This window comes from Hippoglossus hippoglossus, chromosome 11 (assembly GCF_009819705.1).
Source record: "Hippoglossus hippoglossus isolate fHipHip1 chromosome 11, fHipHip1.pri, whole genome shotgun sequence".
Classification (NCBI taxonomy): Eukaryota; Metazoa; Chordata; class Actinopteri; order Pleuronectiformes; family Pleuronectidae; genus Hippoglossus; species Hippoglossus hippoglossus.
In genome coordinates, this window is record NC_047161.1 from 11,968,623 (window position 1) to 11,986,907 (window position 18,285).

Consider the following 18,285-nt stretch of genomic DNA (forward strand, 5'->3'; position numbering starts at 1 on the left):
CTCGGCTTCAGGGCGATGTGTGCAGCCTGACGTCATTCTGTTGAAGCTTTTTTATACTATGAATTATTGTTAAACCTCCAGTAGAAAAACACTATTTCCTTGTGCACAATGTTTGTCCCCATCAATTTCTTTAGTAAACAGTGACTCAGGAGAGCTGCACAACTAACAAAGTCGTACAGTTTACACCAAAATGTTGAATTGAAATTAGCTTTTGGAAAGTTTCCGGTGTGCAAATAATAGACTGCTAAAGATGGACGACATGACAGCTCCTCAAAAGTGAAGCCAAAGCGGGTCTATTGCCAACTGGTGGCTGGCAGCAGTGTAGGTCACAAACTCTGCCTTGATCAAGTTCGTTGATGGGACATGGACCAGGAAGAAAAAGTAAAAGTAAACGTCAAATACATTTTCAAAGAAGGTTTTTGTCTAAGGTTGTTCTTATCACACCAGATTGACAGCTGAGACTGATTCGCAACTGGTCAAGCATGTGTATCGATGAGACCTCGCTTCTGGGCTCCATCCCTGATCGCTACTGCGCAGACTCTGGCTCTGAATGGCCAAGATGGCAGCAATTGTATCGGGTATATTTCGGCTTCATTTCTGGATAGTTGGAGGAAATGGAAACGTCTCATCCAAATTTATATAAAGTCTATGCTGCAAACACATTATCCATGATATACTTGATGAAAAAGTAATGGTCTATATAACCTGTCTGGTTTATTGACACAGTTATGAACACATCACAGCTTATAAGCAAAAGTCATGTGGACATTTCAAAGGTTTCAGTGGTATTTTGAGGCAGCGGGAGTTGAGATAAGTCTTGTAACTCCACCTGAGCGTGATGGCTTCTCTGTACACGTTGTGGATTTCTGTTTATTCCAGATAAGAGCACTTGAAGCCTAAAAATCTAGGCTGCACTTCGTCCTTGGTTGATTTTGTCACGCTAGTTTGTAAGCAATATGGCATCGGTTTCTATCTTTGAAAACATGTGCATAACGTAGGCTGAGTCTTGTTGTTGATAAATAACAGCTGCGAAGGTGAAATGTCCTGTAAGCATTCTCACTATGAAAGAACATTTACTGTATTTCCTGCCCACATTTCTTTTCACTGTGGTTTTACAAGGAAATGATGCCTGTTGGCTGCAGCTCCTATAAATGTATTTATTCATAAGTATAGAACTGTATAGAATAGTCAGCTTCTTTACAGCAATGAATACAACTATTATTGATTATATATCGTAGAGTAACAGAGGAAAGGGTTTTGTGTATATATATATTTCTCAGCAGATTTTCAAGGTTTATTAAGTTGATATGTAATTTTACTGCTTTTAAAGGAAGAAGGACACAAAACGGCTCAAAAATATGATGAATAACTCTCCTGTTACTGCAGCTAAGTGCAGAACAGACCTGTAGAGCAGTGGTTTTATTTATTAAAACCCATCAGGGGGCTGGAAATTTCTCTTTCTTGCCTCGTTACAACAGCCTTTTCCTGCTTGTTCCTTTACTCTCGGGTTACAGTCATAAATTGTGTTTCTAAACTTGTGTACAGATTCCAAACAACACATTTGATTCATAACATCTTAGTGATTTGAGACCCCCCCCCCCCCCCCCCCCCACCCATCACATCTTCACAAAAAAGCCTCCAGATAGTGACCAAGGAGAAACGTGTTATTTTTCTCCTCACATCTTAATTTTTTTCTCTCTGTTTATCTCGCAGTTTCAACATCTGCACCTCGTAAATTAGGAAAAAGAAAATTCTTTCCAAAGCTTGTTGTCAAGCACTGTGAAGAACAGAGGAAATCACCTAAACTATATCAGAAACCTGGAGACTCAGTTGTCAGGTTTCTTTCGATTTATGTCTCTGGAAAATCATGGAGTTAAGTTCCCCTCAGATCACTTGTGATGCATTTTACCACTTTCTTCCTTGAAAGCAAAGGGATGGGCGACAGACATAGGCTGGTTATAAAGATGGACGGCGTGACACCTCAGCTAAAGTGAAGCCAAATCATCTTAATCACCCTCTAGTGGCCAGTTGCCGTATAGGTTGTAATCCCGCCTCCTCCAGGAGAAAGTTGAAACACGTCATGCATTGCTATATACAGTCTATGTTTTGAGGTTTTTGTTTTATCTTGGTACCTGCATCCCCACTGTCTCCCTATATGTGTGAAGTAAGTTTTCTAGACTCTTTATTCAGTCTGGACGCACAGCAACACTGAGTCACTGGATTGTGACAGTTATCATCAGGTCACACATAATTTATTGAGAACTTGGTTGAAATTGGTTGATATTAACACCACAGTCATCCCTTGATTTGTAAGGGTGAGGGTCAAAGTGTTGGTTTGGTCGTAGGTCGGCACAGAAAATGGTTTCAGTTAAAAAACAAATGCTTGAAGGTGGTTTAGTGCTTGCTAAGTGTTTTAAGACGAGAGAACATTGCACTTTGAGCATAGATGGAAGGCTCGCCCTCCTCTACTGGGAAAAAGGGGAAAGTGTTTACCCCCACACACATTCGCAGAGTACTTTTCTTCCCACTGCGAAAGAGAACTTTTGAACCCTTTCCAGTGAAATAATGGCTCATTACGGCTGCAGCCTTTGGCAAATTTAAGCTGCGGCCGCTGCTGCTGCTGTTGGCCACCTCTCCAGCTCACCAGGAAGGGGTGGTCATATTTGTTTGTTTGTACTCTGTTATTCAGTTTCTCTGTCCAGCGCTCGTGTTCCTTCAGAGTTGTAAAAACGTCTCTGTTAGCATCGTGAGCCGCAGCTCGCACACCACACTCTGACACGGTGACAAGCACAAGAGAATGAGCGAGCGAGGATGACAGAGAGAGGTGAAGAAAACGGGAAAACAGAAGAGAGAGAGAGCTGATGTGTGAGACAGGGAGAGTTTACAGAGCGCAGAGCTGTCTGGATGCTGTGTAATGTAGTGGCGATGTCACGGACAGTGATCACACACTCTCACACATACACAAACACACACATCTAACTCACGACACAGTGAAATACAACATACATACAAATGTGAGGACAAAACATATTGACATGGATAAACAATAAATAGAAATACCAAATATGGGTAAGAGTATAAAATAAAAAGTTTGAATATTATTATACATTATAAAGATATATATATAAATAAGCCAAATAAGAATATAAAGAATCCACAAAGTTAGTCTGCTCTGTCTATGTGGTAACGTCCACAATTTAATGATTGTAGAACTGATTCATTATGGCAACAGTACATTGACTGAAATAAAAAAGTACATTCATATGCCTCTTCTCTTTCTATTTCTGTTAATATCACATTTTATATGAATCTTCTTGTCAGATTTTTTGGCATCGTCCCATGAGGATCATTAAACTTTAACACTGACGTACGATGAGCTCAAACACATCATGCAGACGTAAAATAATTCACAGTGGGCTACATAATAATAGATGGACTGCATTCATACAGCGCTTTTTGCATTGGTCAACCACTCAAAGCTGTTTTGTCTCATTCACCCATTGACACACTCATTAATTCACACATTCACACACTGTCCAGGAACCTTCTGGTCATTAATTCAAACCTTTCAAACACGACCTTCGCCTTCATATTCATGATAATTAGGAAATTTAGGACGATTCCTGAGAGGAACTCCAGCTTTAATTAAAGATATCATTGTTGATGAAATATCATCGTTCAGTTCAATTACACTAAGTAAAAGAAGTCTTGAGAGCTAAATGATAAATGTGCACTGGACATTCTCACATTGCACTTAGAATGGAATGAGGTACTTCACTGCGGTCACAACAGATCCAGGTTTGGAGTTTGGCCAGAGAGAGAAGCAGGGATAAAAGTTCTCTGTCGCTACGGTAAAGATCCGTCCATTGGAGAAAAGAGGATGAGGCTGTAAATAGAGGGTGTCGCCTCAAATGTATCTAAAGGACAGTGGTGCACTGACCATCAGCTACAGTGGCCATATACGGCTGTGGATCAGGGGGTAGAGAAGGTCGTCCACTAACCTGAAGGTGTGTTGTTCGATCTCCGGGTCCCCCAGTCAGCAGTCCAGCATTCCAATGCCCCTGACAGCTGTATCGACAGCTTATGAACAGTGTGTGACAGATAAAGTGCTGCACATAGAGACGCTGTATGAATGTGTGTGTGAATGGCTGACAACAGACTTTTGAGTTAATCAATAATAAATATAAAATAATATATAAAGCAGTCAGAAATCTAACTGTCATTCCTTATAAGTATAAGTAATGGAGGTTTTGAGTGCTTCTCGTTAATCGCAGAATGATGTTTGTCTACGAAAGCACAATATATTGGCTCTGACGTCGCTGCAGCCAACAGGAAAGAAATGAAATAGAGAGGAGAGGGGCCGTCCTACACAGGAGTACACTCCTGCTGAGGAGTCGGCCGTCTGCAATAACAAGAGTTGCTCATATAAAAGATTGAAAAGAAAATCCAAAGATGTTTGCCAGTCTCAAGACAATTTTTATGACATCTTTATATATATATATATATATATATATATATTTGATTGAGCATCAATGATACAAGGTATCCACAAAACAGGAAACAAGAGAAAGTCCAAGAATCAATGCTCAAGGTTTTGTTGTTGTCCCCCCCCCATCTCTGGGTGATAGATGCAACAAAAATGGGCAAAAACTAAAAACACACACTAAGGGAAAAATAAGGGGAAATTAAATAAAATAAATTGATAAAAGGGGAAAAATAAAACGTTCTTCCAGTTTAAAAGACTAGACGCCTGGCCAGCAGGGTGCAGAAGGCCATGGAGTGTTTTATATCAGCCCAGAGTTCTTTTTTCCGTGGGATACCAAATAGGGCAGAAAGGGGATGTGGATCTACCACTAGCTTGTAAGCCATTTGGAATGTGACAAATACTTTAGACCAAAAGTTAGTTTATGACGTCTTTAAATCAAAGTTGAGTCACATCTCTGGACCAGTTCAAGAGTGCAGTGAGTGCTGATGAAATCTGTTGTGAAAATCCATCATCAATAACAAGCCTCCTGTCTATTGTGTTGATCTAATATTAGTAGATAGTTTGTTACTATGTATAACATATAAGAGTAATACTTGTTTCAGGGCCCCAGGAAGCTCAGGACCCACTCTGGGCCAGTGGGCGTCAAACAAAAAACCCATTAAGTTTTTACTGACCCTGTAGTTATTACATGGAATCAACTGCTGACCCGTCCCGAGCCCCCCAACCCCTTTCAGTCACACGATTATTTATTTATTTTTTACCTAAATCCCTGTATGTGTTTCAGACTGGCCAAGAATGGTTGGAAGGGATTAATTCAGAGTATTTATTGGATGATTTACAGTGTGAAATGAAGAATTCCCTCCAAGGGACTCATTACTTATCTACACCTGAATGCTTAGGTCAATGCTAATCACCTCTTTTCCCCTTTTCTGTCTCGTCCTCCTCTGCAGCTACGCTAACGTGAAGAAGTGTAGCAACGAGGGCCGCGCCTTAATGCAGCTGGACTTCCAACAGTTCCTCATGAAGCTGGAGAAGCTGACCGACCTGAGACCCATCCCCGACAAAGAGTTTGTGGAGACCTACATCAAGGCTTATTACCTGACGGAGAACGACATGGAGCAGTTTATCAAGAATCACAGGGTGAGCCTTTGTTAGGTTGCTTTCAGGAGGGTCTGTAAGCAGGAACACAGTCAGTTGTCATAGTCAGTCCGAGTCAGTTTCTCTGGACATTTTCTGGAAATTTTCTTATAAAATCTCCGGACACAAATGCCCATGTGAGAATACGTTTGGAAATAGTTCCAAAAGTCACAGCTAATGAGTGGATATGTTGATCATGTACATGATGCTAAACTGGGAAAAAAAAGACACAAATATGTAAACTTAGAAAGAGATTTGAGAATTTTTGGCAATAATGTCAGAGGCTGTTGGTTTCCATTGCAGAACTTAAACGTCTTATCCTGCCTCCTGCATGCTCTGCCCTGGCACCACCCTTCACCTGAATGTTCCTGTTGTTGTGAACGCTTCCCACTCAGACAATCTCCTGCTGTGTTCTTCATATGTGAAGGGATTGTTACACCAATGCTTCTGCTTTTCTGACCAATTGTGTCGTGTTTTTTGCGCAGGAGTACTCCATGAAGCAGCTCGCCAACTTGGTGAACGTTTGCCTGGGCTCACATATAAACAAGAAAGCTCGTCAGAAACTCCTGGCAGCCATCGACGACATCGACAGACCCAAGAGATAGACTGAGCCGACCCGAAACATATCCACCGACGACCTGCAGAGATGGAACAACAAAGGAACTCCCACAGTGTCGAATGTCTCCTGTTTTTGTACATAACATGATGTTGAGGTGCGTTCGACGAGTAGTGGAGCTACAGTTTATAGCTCAAATGTTAGCCAGATGCTAACCGATCAGTCTTTATATCGTCTAAAACACAACCAGCCACTTGTTAAACGCACCTCAAGACACAATGGACAGTAATACTAAAAGTGTTGAACACACTCAAGGCATGCTGCAGTTACTCACGTACCATAACGCATGCTCTCACCAGTTCATTTATCAAACAATGCTGCTTCTGAACCTTTCCTGCGAATATAGTCTGTAAACATCACCTTTTATTCCACTTCAGTGACCACAAGCAACAGCTCCTGAGTTTGTTTTTTCAGACGAACATCTACAAATAATGGACCCGACGCCGTAAATGTGAAGTGTGCCGTGAACATGTGGCCGTTAATTTATGGCGTTCCATCTGCTTCTCACCAAGTGTGCTCAGTTTGCTGACACGGCTCCGACATCGAGATTAAAGAAAACAACCAGTGAATATTTATGAGTCACTGAATTTTATCGTCACGTTGATAATGTTTTGCGAGAACATTTTAATGGTTCTACCGCTCTACTGTCTGAATGTGTTCCCTGCTGGAGAGGAAGTAAATCTGTCTCATTGTTCACTTAAATCATTCATTTAAGTTATTCCAGCCCATGTGTTTCTTTGTTTTATTTGTTTAAATCTAATATAATGATGATTCTGAAAATAATATAAATTGCTGTAGTTAGCGTTAACATAGTTAAGAGATTAAAATCAGCTGCACTTGTTTGCGTTCTGTCAAATCTGAGGAGGACATGATTTTATCGTCCTGGGGTGAGTTTTAGAAAATCTTTGCAGAGGTGCTTATCTTGGACTCGAGTCTTCAGCCTTCATGCTAAACAGTGAAACTCATATTTTTCATTCCTTTTGTCGGGTAGTGCAGTCAGACTTAGATTATGAGGTAGTGGTTGAATTGTGTCAACTACCAGAGCTTCCCTCCAGGCTTTTTAATGTCCCCTCCAGTCATCTCCATTAGGCTGACCTGACCAGACCTCGCCAAGGGAGCAGGTCCATGTATGTCAAACAGGAAGAAAAAAAAAAAGAATAGAAATGAAGTTCCAGCTTTTGATACAGCCTCATATATATATATTTTGTGTGCACCTATTCCAAGATGAATATTGTAAATGTGAATGAACGATGTCTGTATTTATTTCTTGCCCTGTGTCTCGTTTATGTTTTTATATGATCACTTCTGGAAGAGCGCCGTCATTCATCGCCTCTGAGTATCTTCTAACGTATCAAGTGAAGCAAATACAAATATCTAAACATTGTCAGAATTACATTTAAGGGTCAACGTGCGCTATAGTCGAAATCTGTAATCAGTGTTAGGGTTATAAGTTGAAGATGATTCTAACATAATAAACACGCTAACGATGAAAACTGACTGGCTGCTCTTTCGCTTGTATCCGGAATAAACAGCATAACCTATAAACTATATCCTTTGAAAGCTTTTAACCTTAACCTTTAAAATCTCTGTGGGAATATATGGTTGTTTCCTTTCAGCTGCACCACTGTCCATCCTTGTGATGCCTTGCTCAGCAGGACGCTGTCAGACTAATTAATGTGACCTCCTGTGTGGTCACAGGCTCTCAGCCTTCCTGTTTAACAAGAGAAAGAAAAGAAGACTCATTAAAACTTGCTGTTTTTTTTTTTATATTTAACAATAGTTGTAACTGTTACTTTTTCTTGTTATGTCATTTCTTGGAGATGGAAAAACACCACTGGTCTGAATTTGGTGAATAATGAGTTTCATGTATACCTCGGATGGCATAACAAGCTACTGACTTCCAAGGTAACTTTATTGACCAATGTTTCTCTGAGGTGTTTTGGGTAAGTAGTACAATGAATTAAGTGTTAGAATTATTTAGAAGTAAAAAGTTTTGAATCATCCCGGCCTCGACGTCTTCAAAACATTTCTGAAGCTATTAGATTCATCTGGCTTCATAAATAAGTACAGCTAAGTGTCATCTGCGCCACAGTGGATATGTATGTACTGTTGGGTTCTCTATAGTTTTTAAGGTCTTGACCTTCTATAAAAAAAGCCTTGAGATAATGTATATTATGATTTGGCGCTATACAAATTGAATTGAATTGAATAATTGTGGTGCTATTTGATAATGTTGCCTGAAGGAAGCATACGTAAAAACGAAAAGTATTTGTCCCAGGACAGAACCATGTGGAACTCCATGACTAACGTTTGTGTGCATGGAGGAGTCAATAAGTTGGAATCTATCAGAAGAAATTTACTTAAACCAGCCTAGTGCTGCTCCTTCACATGTTGATACATATGGTGAACGGACAGATTTTATTGCAGCTGTGCCAAAGGGAAAATGTTTTTTCTTATTTCAAAGATTTGCTCCAATGTAATTTCCAACTGCTTTGAAACGTACTATTTTAGTTAAATCTCCTCAAGCAGTTGATAATGTATCTTATAGCGAGGATTGGAGCTTGTTGAGCCAGACGCTCAGGTTTCATTCTCACTGCTGTTGCAGCAGCTATCAGCACCATGCACAGTCATCCAGCTGCGGCTCTGTTCCTTCATGGTTCACCATCGATGTGTTTATGCGACTTACTCCCCCCTGGGTTTTGCTGGCTTTGAATGATTCCTCTGGGGAGCAGCACCAGGCAATAACAGAAAAATTCAATTACTCTGTATTTATTTTATTGATATTGCTTAGTCCTGGCTCAGTTTTACAGTTTGTGCCGTCAGACCCAGTATTCAGCCATTCAGCTCTTTTCCTCATCTTTTCCTCGCAGGGATTTCCTCACCCTCCCATCACCACCGTCGATATTTGTGTGCCCAGCTGGATCGCGCCCCTCCCGCCTCCTGTGATGCTGTAGACCAGTGACCCTTTCGGACAAAAGAGCAGACGCTCTTTGCTCCTGTGCGTCTGAACCTCTGCCAAATTTCATCAGCCAAGTCCATAGAAATCACTATCACTGACCTACATGGTGCTAATTCGCATTGACGCAGCCTTCATTCATGTCTGTTCATACATATTTAGCTGAGAACAATCGCTGGCAGAGACTATTAATACTTAGCATGATGATTCATAAGATCGGATTTGACAGTGGGATGGGGGGGGGGGGGGGACAATCACACTGATTCTGTTACTTGAGAAAGAAATGAGAAGAGGACATTTTGACAGAAATACATTTTCCAAATATATCTTTTGCTCAGTGAAAATGTTGAAAAATTTGTATTTTCCTAGGCATGAATGGGACAGTCTTTAATAATCAACGCTCTTTGAAATCGTGAACTTTGATAGTGATTCAAAATCTCCCCCACCTACTTTTTAACTTACTGCCACAACTTTAAAATATTCAAAGTAGATTGGACTGTTTTCTTTACATATTAAAGGAGAGGTTAATTTTTCTGCCTGTTCCTCTGAGAGCTCAGATACTGTCCATCCCTGATCCCTCACCACAGTGGAGGTTTACATTCTTGGGCTGATTCGAGCAGTCATCAGGTCGACTATAGGAGGTGTGCTGAGTATATGCAGAGATCATCAATCTCGCTACTTGTCCTGACACGTCAGGTTCAACATAACTGATAAGGTAGGTCATGCACAGTGCGTATACGGTTGACCAAAGCACCCCCGTCTCCAATAAGTCACGTCCATATACCACTGAAGTGTTTTACAAGGTATATGATGGTCATGTTTGTTCTGGCTGGGTTACATTGAGAGGCAACATTTCTATTGAACAAAACCAGTTCATAATACAAATTACGTGGCATCTCACGCATACTAACCATAGTAACATGTTCACAGACAGTAATTTAACAGTAATATGTGTACGACAAATTTAACGACAGAAGTACTGATAAACGTTAAAAACTACAGGGAGCAGCCATCTTGGATTTTGAAGTTTGGGGTGGTGAGAATTTCGAATCTTGAGTGGGGGGGCGTTCCAGTTGCGACTCCTGACTCAGGGGTGGGTAATTCCGAGCTCCGCGGTATAAATGGAACGCGCCATAATTTTACAGCAAGGCTAAAACCCTCAAGAAGCTATAATAAAAACGTACTATCCATGTGATAAATGTCCCATCATGTTTCCTGTCTGTGTCTTGTCTGTTCTCGTTCGGTCTTTGTCTGTGTGTGTCGATGTTCTCCTGCCACTCAACGACACACCTGAGCCACATCATCGAGTCCCCTCCTCGAACCTGAAGCAGTAAAACAGGACGTGACTCCTCCACATCTTCGTACAGGCACAGTGTCAGAAACACTTCAACCAGCCTCTCAGTCTCTGTACTCCCAAGCTCTCTTGCCTCGTCTGTAAGTGCAACCCATTTAAACCAAACGCTTGGCACAGTGACCATTACTTCTGCCGTTAAACTCACAAAATTGGATTCAGACCAAATATGCTTCCATATCCTTAATACGATGGAGACCATGTGCTCTGAATGTTAAACTAGAGGCTGAAATCCTTGGAGGAAAAGGCTGAAGAGCTTGTCCTCCACCATCTGGTCATCTGTCACTAATCTGACAGACAGGAGAGCAAATACAACTCAGGAGATTTAGAGAGGGAGAAAACCCTTGGGGTGTCCGGGCAACTGACTGACACACACACACACACACACACACACACACACACACACACACACACACACACACACACACACACACACACACACACACACACACACACACACACACACCTTTTAATATCAGTGTCTCCCTCCGTAAGTGCAGACAATTGAAAAACTGTAACCTGGGAAGCCGCGCACAGTTTAGTAAAACTCATTCCCTCTCATAATGACAGCCAAGTGTATTCACAGAGCTTTTCATTAAAGCGGTGGTATTGATTTTGCCCTATCACCAAACAAACCTGCGGGGGGGAATGGGGGAGTGTTTCCCTAAAGAGACGGCAGACATGTCTATTACTGCGCTGAGAGAAGAGGGGTTCAGAGATGTGCATGTGGCTCAAAGAGACATTGCTGCCGTTTGTTGCCACGTGCAGATTGGAAAGACGGTTTCTAAAGGAGTAAAAGACGAGAAAATAAATAAGATGTGAAGCCACCAAAATAAAATTACATCTGGCCATTTGCGATTAGGGTCTGTGTGATTGAAAATAGTTTGAGATCCTTTTGCAGAATGCAAGAGGGATGAATTACACCTCTACAAGACATCTCGCTGATCCAACAAACAGTTATTGTGCAGCATTTAATGAATGTAATGCCTGTATTTTTCTCCTCTTTATCAGCGGGCATTACGGATTGAAGCGGCTAATTGGATGTCAAACTCCACTGCATAAACTTTCACGACGGTCCTCCGAGAATCTTGTTCCACCAGCCAGTGCCAATTTTTTGCTTGACTTGGAATGGGCGGTAACAAATGTCGTGCGCGCGGTGGTAAACACAAGCAGGGCAGGGAAACCGCTCAAGAAACATTAGGTGTCTGTTCCCAGCAGACAGAATAAGGTGGGAGGGGGCGGGGGACTGTCTCCAAGAGAAAAAATAAAGTAAAAGAAATGAAAGCTCAAACAGGAGAATTCTTTTTTTACTGTGTTTTGTTTTCGGGCAAAAGAATAAATCTGGAGATTCTCAGAACATTCTCCAGAGACGCTGTGGGTGTGATTTGAGAACACAGCAGGGGATCCTCCGCAGGACTCAGTGCAAGCGAGTGGGTGTGGTTGATGTGTGGTTGACCTTTCTTTCATGGGACAGATGCAAAAATGAGCAAAAAACAACAAATATCTCAGACATGCGCGTAAAAAAATACACAAGATGTCCAGATGCTGTCCGATGTCATGATAAACATTTGTGTACGAATGCGATGAATCAAGGCTTTAATTCCAGGTCACGACATATAATATATAATCCAGTACGTCTCATCAGCAACACTTTCATGCTCTTCTCGAAAATACATTCAAACAAAAGCAGAAAGTCGATTTCCTCATCATTGTGGAGTGGCTATTGATTTTTTTTTTCTCTTCTTCTTCTCTTCTGGATTTATATTCTGGTGTAAATTATGGGGATGGTGCATCTTAGACAAAGGTTTATTTTACCACAGGGACGCTCATTGCTCAACAAACAAACAAACTCAAGAGAAGCATAAAGAGTGTGCAGCCACAGATGGCACAGATAGGTCAGACTGGATCTTCAGACCCTGAGCTGCACATATGAAAGCGATGCAGCTCTTAGCAGCTTTATAATGGTGCCAGTTGCTTTGCATCAGTGACATTGTGTGTTGTTGTTCCCTCGTTTTCATGTATTTCATATATTGGTTCGAAATAGCATCAGTGCCCCAAGGCCAAATAAAAAAAAAAGCCTGTTCATTGGATTTTAATATTTTTTTTGCAAAGGCATAATTTCACAATCCTGATAACAAATAACTCATATCCACTGATCCATATCCACGTACAGTAGAGGAGAGGGTGAATTACACTAATAGGCAGATTATTCAAATTACTAAACAAACAAATTGATCATGAGGGATAATTCCACGTGATTTCATGGGTCTCAGCCTCTCGTGTCGTCTCCTCCAACTCGACAAACAGAGATGACTTTCAAGCAGTACCACGGATAACAGATGAGAGCGTCTCTGGAATTCATCAGTTACAGTATCTCCCAAATCTAATTGTGTTTGAGGTTTATTCATGACCTCGCTACATGCAAATATCTCTGATGAGTGTGTGTCTGAACTCAGACGTGTGATCGCTTGGAGAACAATAAAGGAGCCAAGCTTTTTTTTGCACTTTCCTCTTTATTCAAATGTTGACCGATGTCTTCGGATCTCCTCTCAAAGTCATTTTATGAGGAGAATTAAACACACAATACGGGTCAATATTTAACAGTATTAACATTCTACAGGACTGGGTGTATTCATCATAATGCAGACAAACGATCTGCCCTGTGCGATTAAAAAACATGTTTGACCTTAAGGAGGAAACGGCAGGACTCACCATTATTGCATGTTTAAATTAGACTCAAGCGAGCACTGCATGTACCCATCAATCCCGAGCTCGACAAAGACACAAGAAGAATATTGATCCACATACTGGAAAGTCATCATATTTTGCCTTTCGGGTAACACTGACATGATAGGAAGCGACATAAAGGTGTTGTGGTCTCTATTCTGACTGTTTGATCCTCCCTATGGATCCTACTCGCTGGTGCATGTGAAGCTGGGGAGCATCAAAACATCTATTATCTAGACAGATTATCATCAGAGGCTTGCGGGAGGAGCTGGAGGCAATTCCATCCCACATTAGGCGAGAGGCGAGGTTCCCCACTGACAGGTTGTCAGCCAATTACAGGGCCGACTTGCAATAGCCGTTTTTATACATGAACTCCGGAGAATGTCAGGGCCCAATAGACCTTTCACATAAGAACAACGCAGCAGGAGATTCTCCGTTCAGATGCGTTTGAAACAACACAGAGATCTCCAGAGCGTTCAGGTGAGGGGCGGCGCAGCAGGGAGAGGCAGGATGTAAAGTATTAATTCCGCTGTGGAGATCAGGTGTTTTTTATTCACAGCACATCAACACTCGGCCCTTAGCATCCAAAAACTCTCTTGACATTTTCATCGGTTTCTTCTAAGTGTACGGCATCGCTTTTTCATCTAAGATATTTGTAATATTTAATGTTTTATTCAGTTTTGCTTCTGTGGCACATTCGAAATGTCATCAGCACACCCACCTGCTCGCTGTGAATCCTCCCGAGGATCTCCTGCTGGTTTCTCACATGGCCTCAATCGGACTTTATCCTGGGGAGACTGGCAGGAGAAACTCCGAAGAAAGTCCGTGTCAGGAGAAGATCTGGAGTTCAGTGCATGTCTGAAAGCAGGAGAGAAAAAAAAAAGGTCACATTCACACCTCCAGACAATTTAAAGTCTCCAATTGACCTTACCCCAGTCTGAATGTCTTTGGGCTGTGGGAGGAAGCTGGAGTAAGCAGACATGGGGAGAATATACAAACTGCACACAAAAAGATCCTGGGTGAATCAGCATTAGAAGCAGGATCCTTCGGGCTGTGAGGCGACAGCGCAACAATGCCACCCAACATCCAAGCAGTAACCCAGACATAATTACTGTATTTAAATGTTATTAAATGGCAAAATTATAAAAGCAAGCAGCATGTATGGGGTTAAGAGACCTGCTCACATTCTCTGTCTCCAGTAGAAAGCATGTCACTACCACCATTACCATTTAGATCAATATCACACACACCAATTTGTCAAAGGCTGCTCCACACTGCTTATTTAAGTAAGATAATCTGTGTACTGTACCTTCCATTTCAATCAGTGGGTTATCGCAAGGCCCAACATGCTCCTCCTGGCTCTCCCTGTGTCTCATTATTCAGAGGAGAGCTGTGGCCTACAGATCAGGGAGTTTGAGGGAGTCGCAGTCAAGGCAATGGCTAACCTCAAAGCATGACAGCTTTTTTTTAGTGGCAATTACACACCGTCTTTCCCTGGCTCCTACACTGACAGCGTGTACGTGTGTGCATTAAGGCGATTTAAAAAGGGACAGAAATACACCAACCATATTATATACTAGCAGATGATTCTATAAGAGCAATATATTACACGTGTAATGTATGGTGCACACACCACTGTGAATTATAATGGGTTCAACCTCTAGCCTTTCCCCTCTCAGCTGCACGGGGGGTTTAAGAAAGCACACTGAAGGATTATTGCAGCTAACCTCAACTTAAATCTTATTTTCATGGTGTTGGCCTTCATCTCTATGAGTCAGAAATATGGGGAAAGGCCAAAACACGACAATGAAGTCAGATTGGTCCAAAAACATCACACGTGGTTTATGATCATCCAGGTTTTAAACAAGTCAACCACTAAAATGCTGCTGAAGGTTAAAATGAAAGTATGCGAACCCAAATGACTAATAATTCCTCACTGCACTGAAAACTGTGCGAACCAATACTGGGTTCAATCATTGACTAGATATAAAGGCGCCATGATAGCTACTCAAAAATGAAGCCAAATAATCTTGATCACCACCTGGTGGATGGCTTCAGTACTACTCTATGTCTGTGTTTCGTGGGACCTCGCCACACCGCGGCTCAATTCCCTGATCTCGACTGCGCCGACTCTGGCACCAAATGTGCAAGATGGCAGCACTGAGAGGAGGAAGTGGAGACGCTTCGTCCATCTTTATTTTCAGTCTATGTGTTCAATCTGCAACCAAAGTGAACTCAAGGTCAAATCTATTCCAGGTCTTTTTTAATCCTAAAGCAAGTAGAGGCTGCTATATAAATAGCGAATCTGAACTGTACAGTCCATTAACACTGGTAGATTTGTATAGATGTAGCTCAGTGATTTGTACCTTCCAGTCCTTTCCATGTCTTACACTTACACCTGCCTTGAACACCAGCCTCTTTTATGAGGCCTTCATATTGTTTTTGATTTTGATGTTGGTAATTCTGAGGCTTTAGGTGTGATCTCAGCGAGTGAGGCTTACACGCAGGCGGAGCTCAGCGCTGGCTCACTGGGCTCTGACAGGTTTTTAAGGCTCTCCTCCTGGATACAGCGAGGACGACAGGAAGTGCAGAGCTGCTCCACATAAATCATCCCATCCAATCCCACCTGGGCCTCAGCCAGGACATTTGCATATTCAGATGAACCACTGAATTAAGGTGAGGTTTGTGATGTGAAGTCACCAAAGCGGATGCATTATGCATCGGTCCTGTGCATGTGCTTGAATTCATCATTATAATATTTGAAAAATAATGTAATTTATTGTTAAACATTTGCACTGGTGGAAGCCTTTGTTACCTTTGAAATACAAAGGGCACAGAAAAAACCGTTTGGTTTAGCGTCTTAGCTCCGTCTCTGCTTCTCTCTCCACCTTCCTCTTGCTGTGCGTCAGGGTCTCTGTTAGCACATTGTTTGTATGCACACAACCAATCCCACTATTTAGGCAACACATAAGAGAAGGATTTCATGAATGCAAAGAATATCGAATCCTGCCTCTGCCCTGTTTGCTTCAACTGAACAGAATCCTGCCTCTAGTGTGCGTTCTAATGCCTCAGGATGCTCTGGTCATTCATGGCCCCCTCTCATTTCTAAAGGCCGTGTGTTGTTGCTTACATGCATGACTCTTCCTGATGTTAATCTTCCACTTCAGCAGACATCTATAGACCTAGGGAGTGAGACAGATTGCTATCTGGGTTTGATTTCCACAATGTAGGTGGAAAGTGGCTGGCTGTGCCCTCCTGACCTGCTGTAGGTTTGGTTTTATGCTAAATCAATTAAAGGACCTGTCTTGGTATAAATGCACATGTATTCATTGGCAGTGGAGCATGAGCATCTAAAAACGTTTTCAGACATGACCTGCAGAATCCAAATCCTCCGCATTATTCAGACGAGAGGTGGAGCAGCCGGGTGCAGCAGGCAGAGGCAGGAAGTGGCGTGTTAACTCCGCTGTGGAGATCACATGATTTTCTTGACAACATACAGACATAGTCGTCAGCTGTTATCACCACAAACTCTCTTGACATCTTCTACGTGTGTCACCACCTTTACACTGGGAGATATTTTTTTTCTTTTTGTAGAACCAGAGTTCAGTGCATGTCTGAAAGCAGCTATAGCTACACATCGGAGTCCTATGTTTTGATGCCTTTTTTGAGTATGGGAGGTTTAACCCAAGTTAAAAGATGGGTTTGGACTATATTCAATTGAGTCTCTCAGCGTGACCACAGAGTAGATAATAAATACAAATCGAATAGGGAACAAAATTCAAAAGTTAAAAAACAAAAAAACATTTCAAAGCATGAAGTGAGGCTGCAGTAGCCATTGTTAGCATGTTTCAGTAATTGTAACAGAAAAGCATCCGATTGGAAGATATAAACAGGCGTCAGGGGGCCTCCGGCCTGTAGGGGGCGTCCAAACCCCCAGCAACTGTGGCCCCATCCTTGCTTTGCTTATTTATTTATTTATTTAAAATAATATCAAACAAATGCATCATCCTCATGTGTTGAAATGAAAACAAAGAATGCGGACTTACTTTGTTTGCTGATAAGAATTATAACTAATAACTTCCACGGCTGAAACTTCTGCAGTCTTCAGGTGTGTGTCGTGGTGACGACGTCAGCTCAGGTGTTCGCCGCTAAACTTTTGCGTCAATGCCGCAAACCGGTAAAAAGACGCTTGTTGAAAACAGCGCAATAAACAAACGACGGCGCAACGGAGGAATGCTAGCGTTAGCAAAGCGCCCGGAGAGGAGGATGCTAACATGCTAGTGGAGGAGGAAGGTGCTAATGTTGCTAACGTTAGCCGAGCAGCAGCGAGAGCCGGACACAGACCGACACACACCTGCTCCACCGACCCGCCCTCACTGAAGCCTCACACCGGCCCACAGAGCACAGACACCCGCTGACAGGTGAGTCATCGGCTCAGCAGCCACACAAGTTATCTGTACTTATTTTTAAAATACTTAACCTATTAGGTTACTTTTATGTTAGGGTCTGTTTATTGTTCATATGGATAGACATAGATATTCTTTATTAAGGCTTCCTAGTTTATGAACAAATTGGTGTGTTGTGTGTCCTTCTGCAATGTGTTGCATGGCTGCTGTGTTGAGTACATATTGTATATCTGTAGAGTAAATATGACCATACTTGTCATCTGCATCTTTTAACATCTTTATCTCGTGCTCCTGCTCCTGTATCAGAGGAAGGTCGTGCTCAGTGTTGAATACTGTGTTTTGTTGCTTTGTGTTGCTTGCATGGCATATAAGCTTAAATGCTGTTATTGTGTTGTTTTCCTACTTTTCAGTATGGTAACATGTGACAGGTGAAATATATTATCATGTATTACATGTTATATGGTGAATTGTATGAATTGATCACTGTGTGTGTGTGTGTGTGTGTGTGTGTGTGTGTGTGTGTGTGTGTGTGTGTGTGGAGGTGGTGCAACATGTGCTTGTTTTCGTCAGTTCCACACTGTGGACTTGTGATGATACTGTTGCTGC

At 41.9% G+C, this 18,285-nt stretch overlaps 1 protein-coding gene across 3 annotated transcripts in view; it reads left to right on the forward strand.

The window, feature by feature from the left end:
* vps50 (VPS50 EARP/GARPII complex subunit) overlaps positions 1-7,732 on the forward strand; it is a 103,732-nt gene extending 96,000 nt beyond the window's left edge. For all 3 annotated transcript variants that reach the window (XM_034599986.1, XM_034599989.1, XM_034599988.1), the window contains 2 exons: positions 5,437-5,626; positions 6,109-7,732. In XM_034599986.1, coding sequence (XP_034455877.1) covers positions 5,437-5,626; positions 6,109-6,228 — 310 coding nt within the window. In that variant the 3' untranslated portion in view covers positions 6,229-7,732. The remainder of the gene's footprint in view (positions 1-5,436; positions 5,627-6,108) is intronic.
* The last annotated feature ends 10,553 nt before the right edge of the window (positions 7,733-18,285 follow it).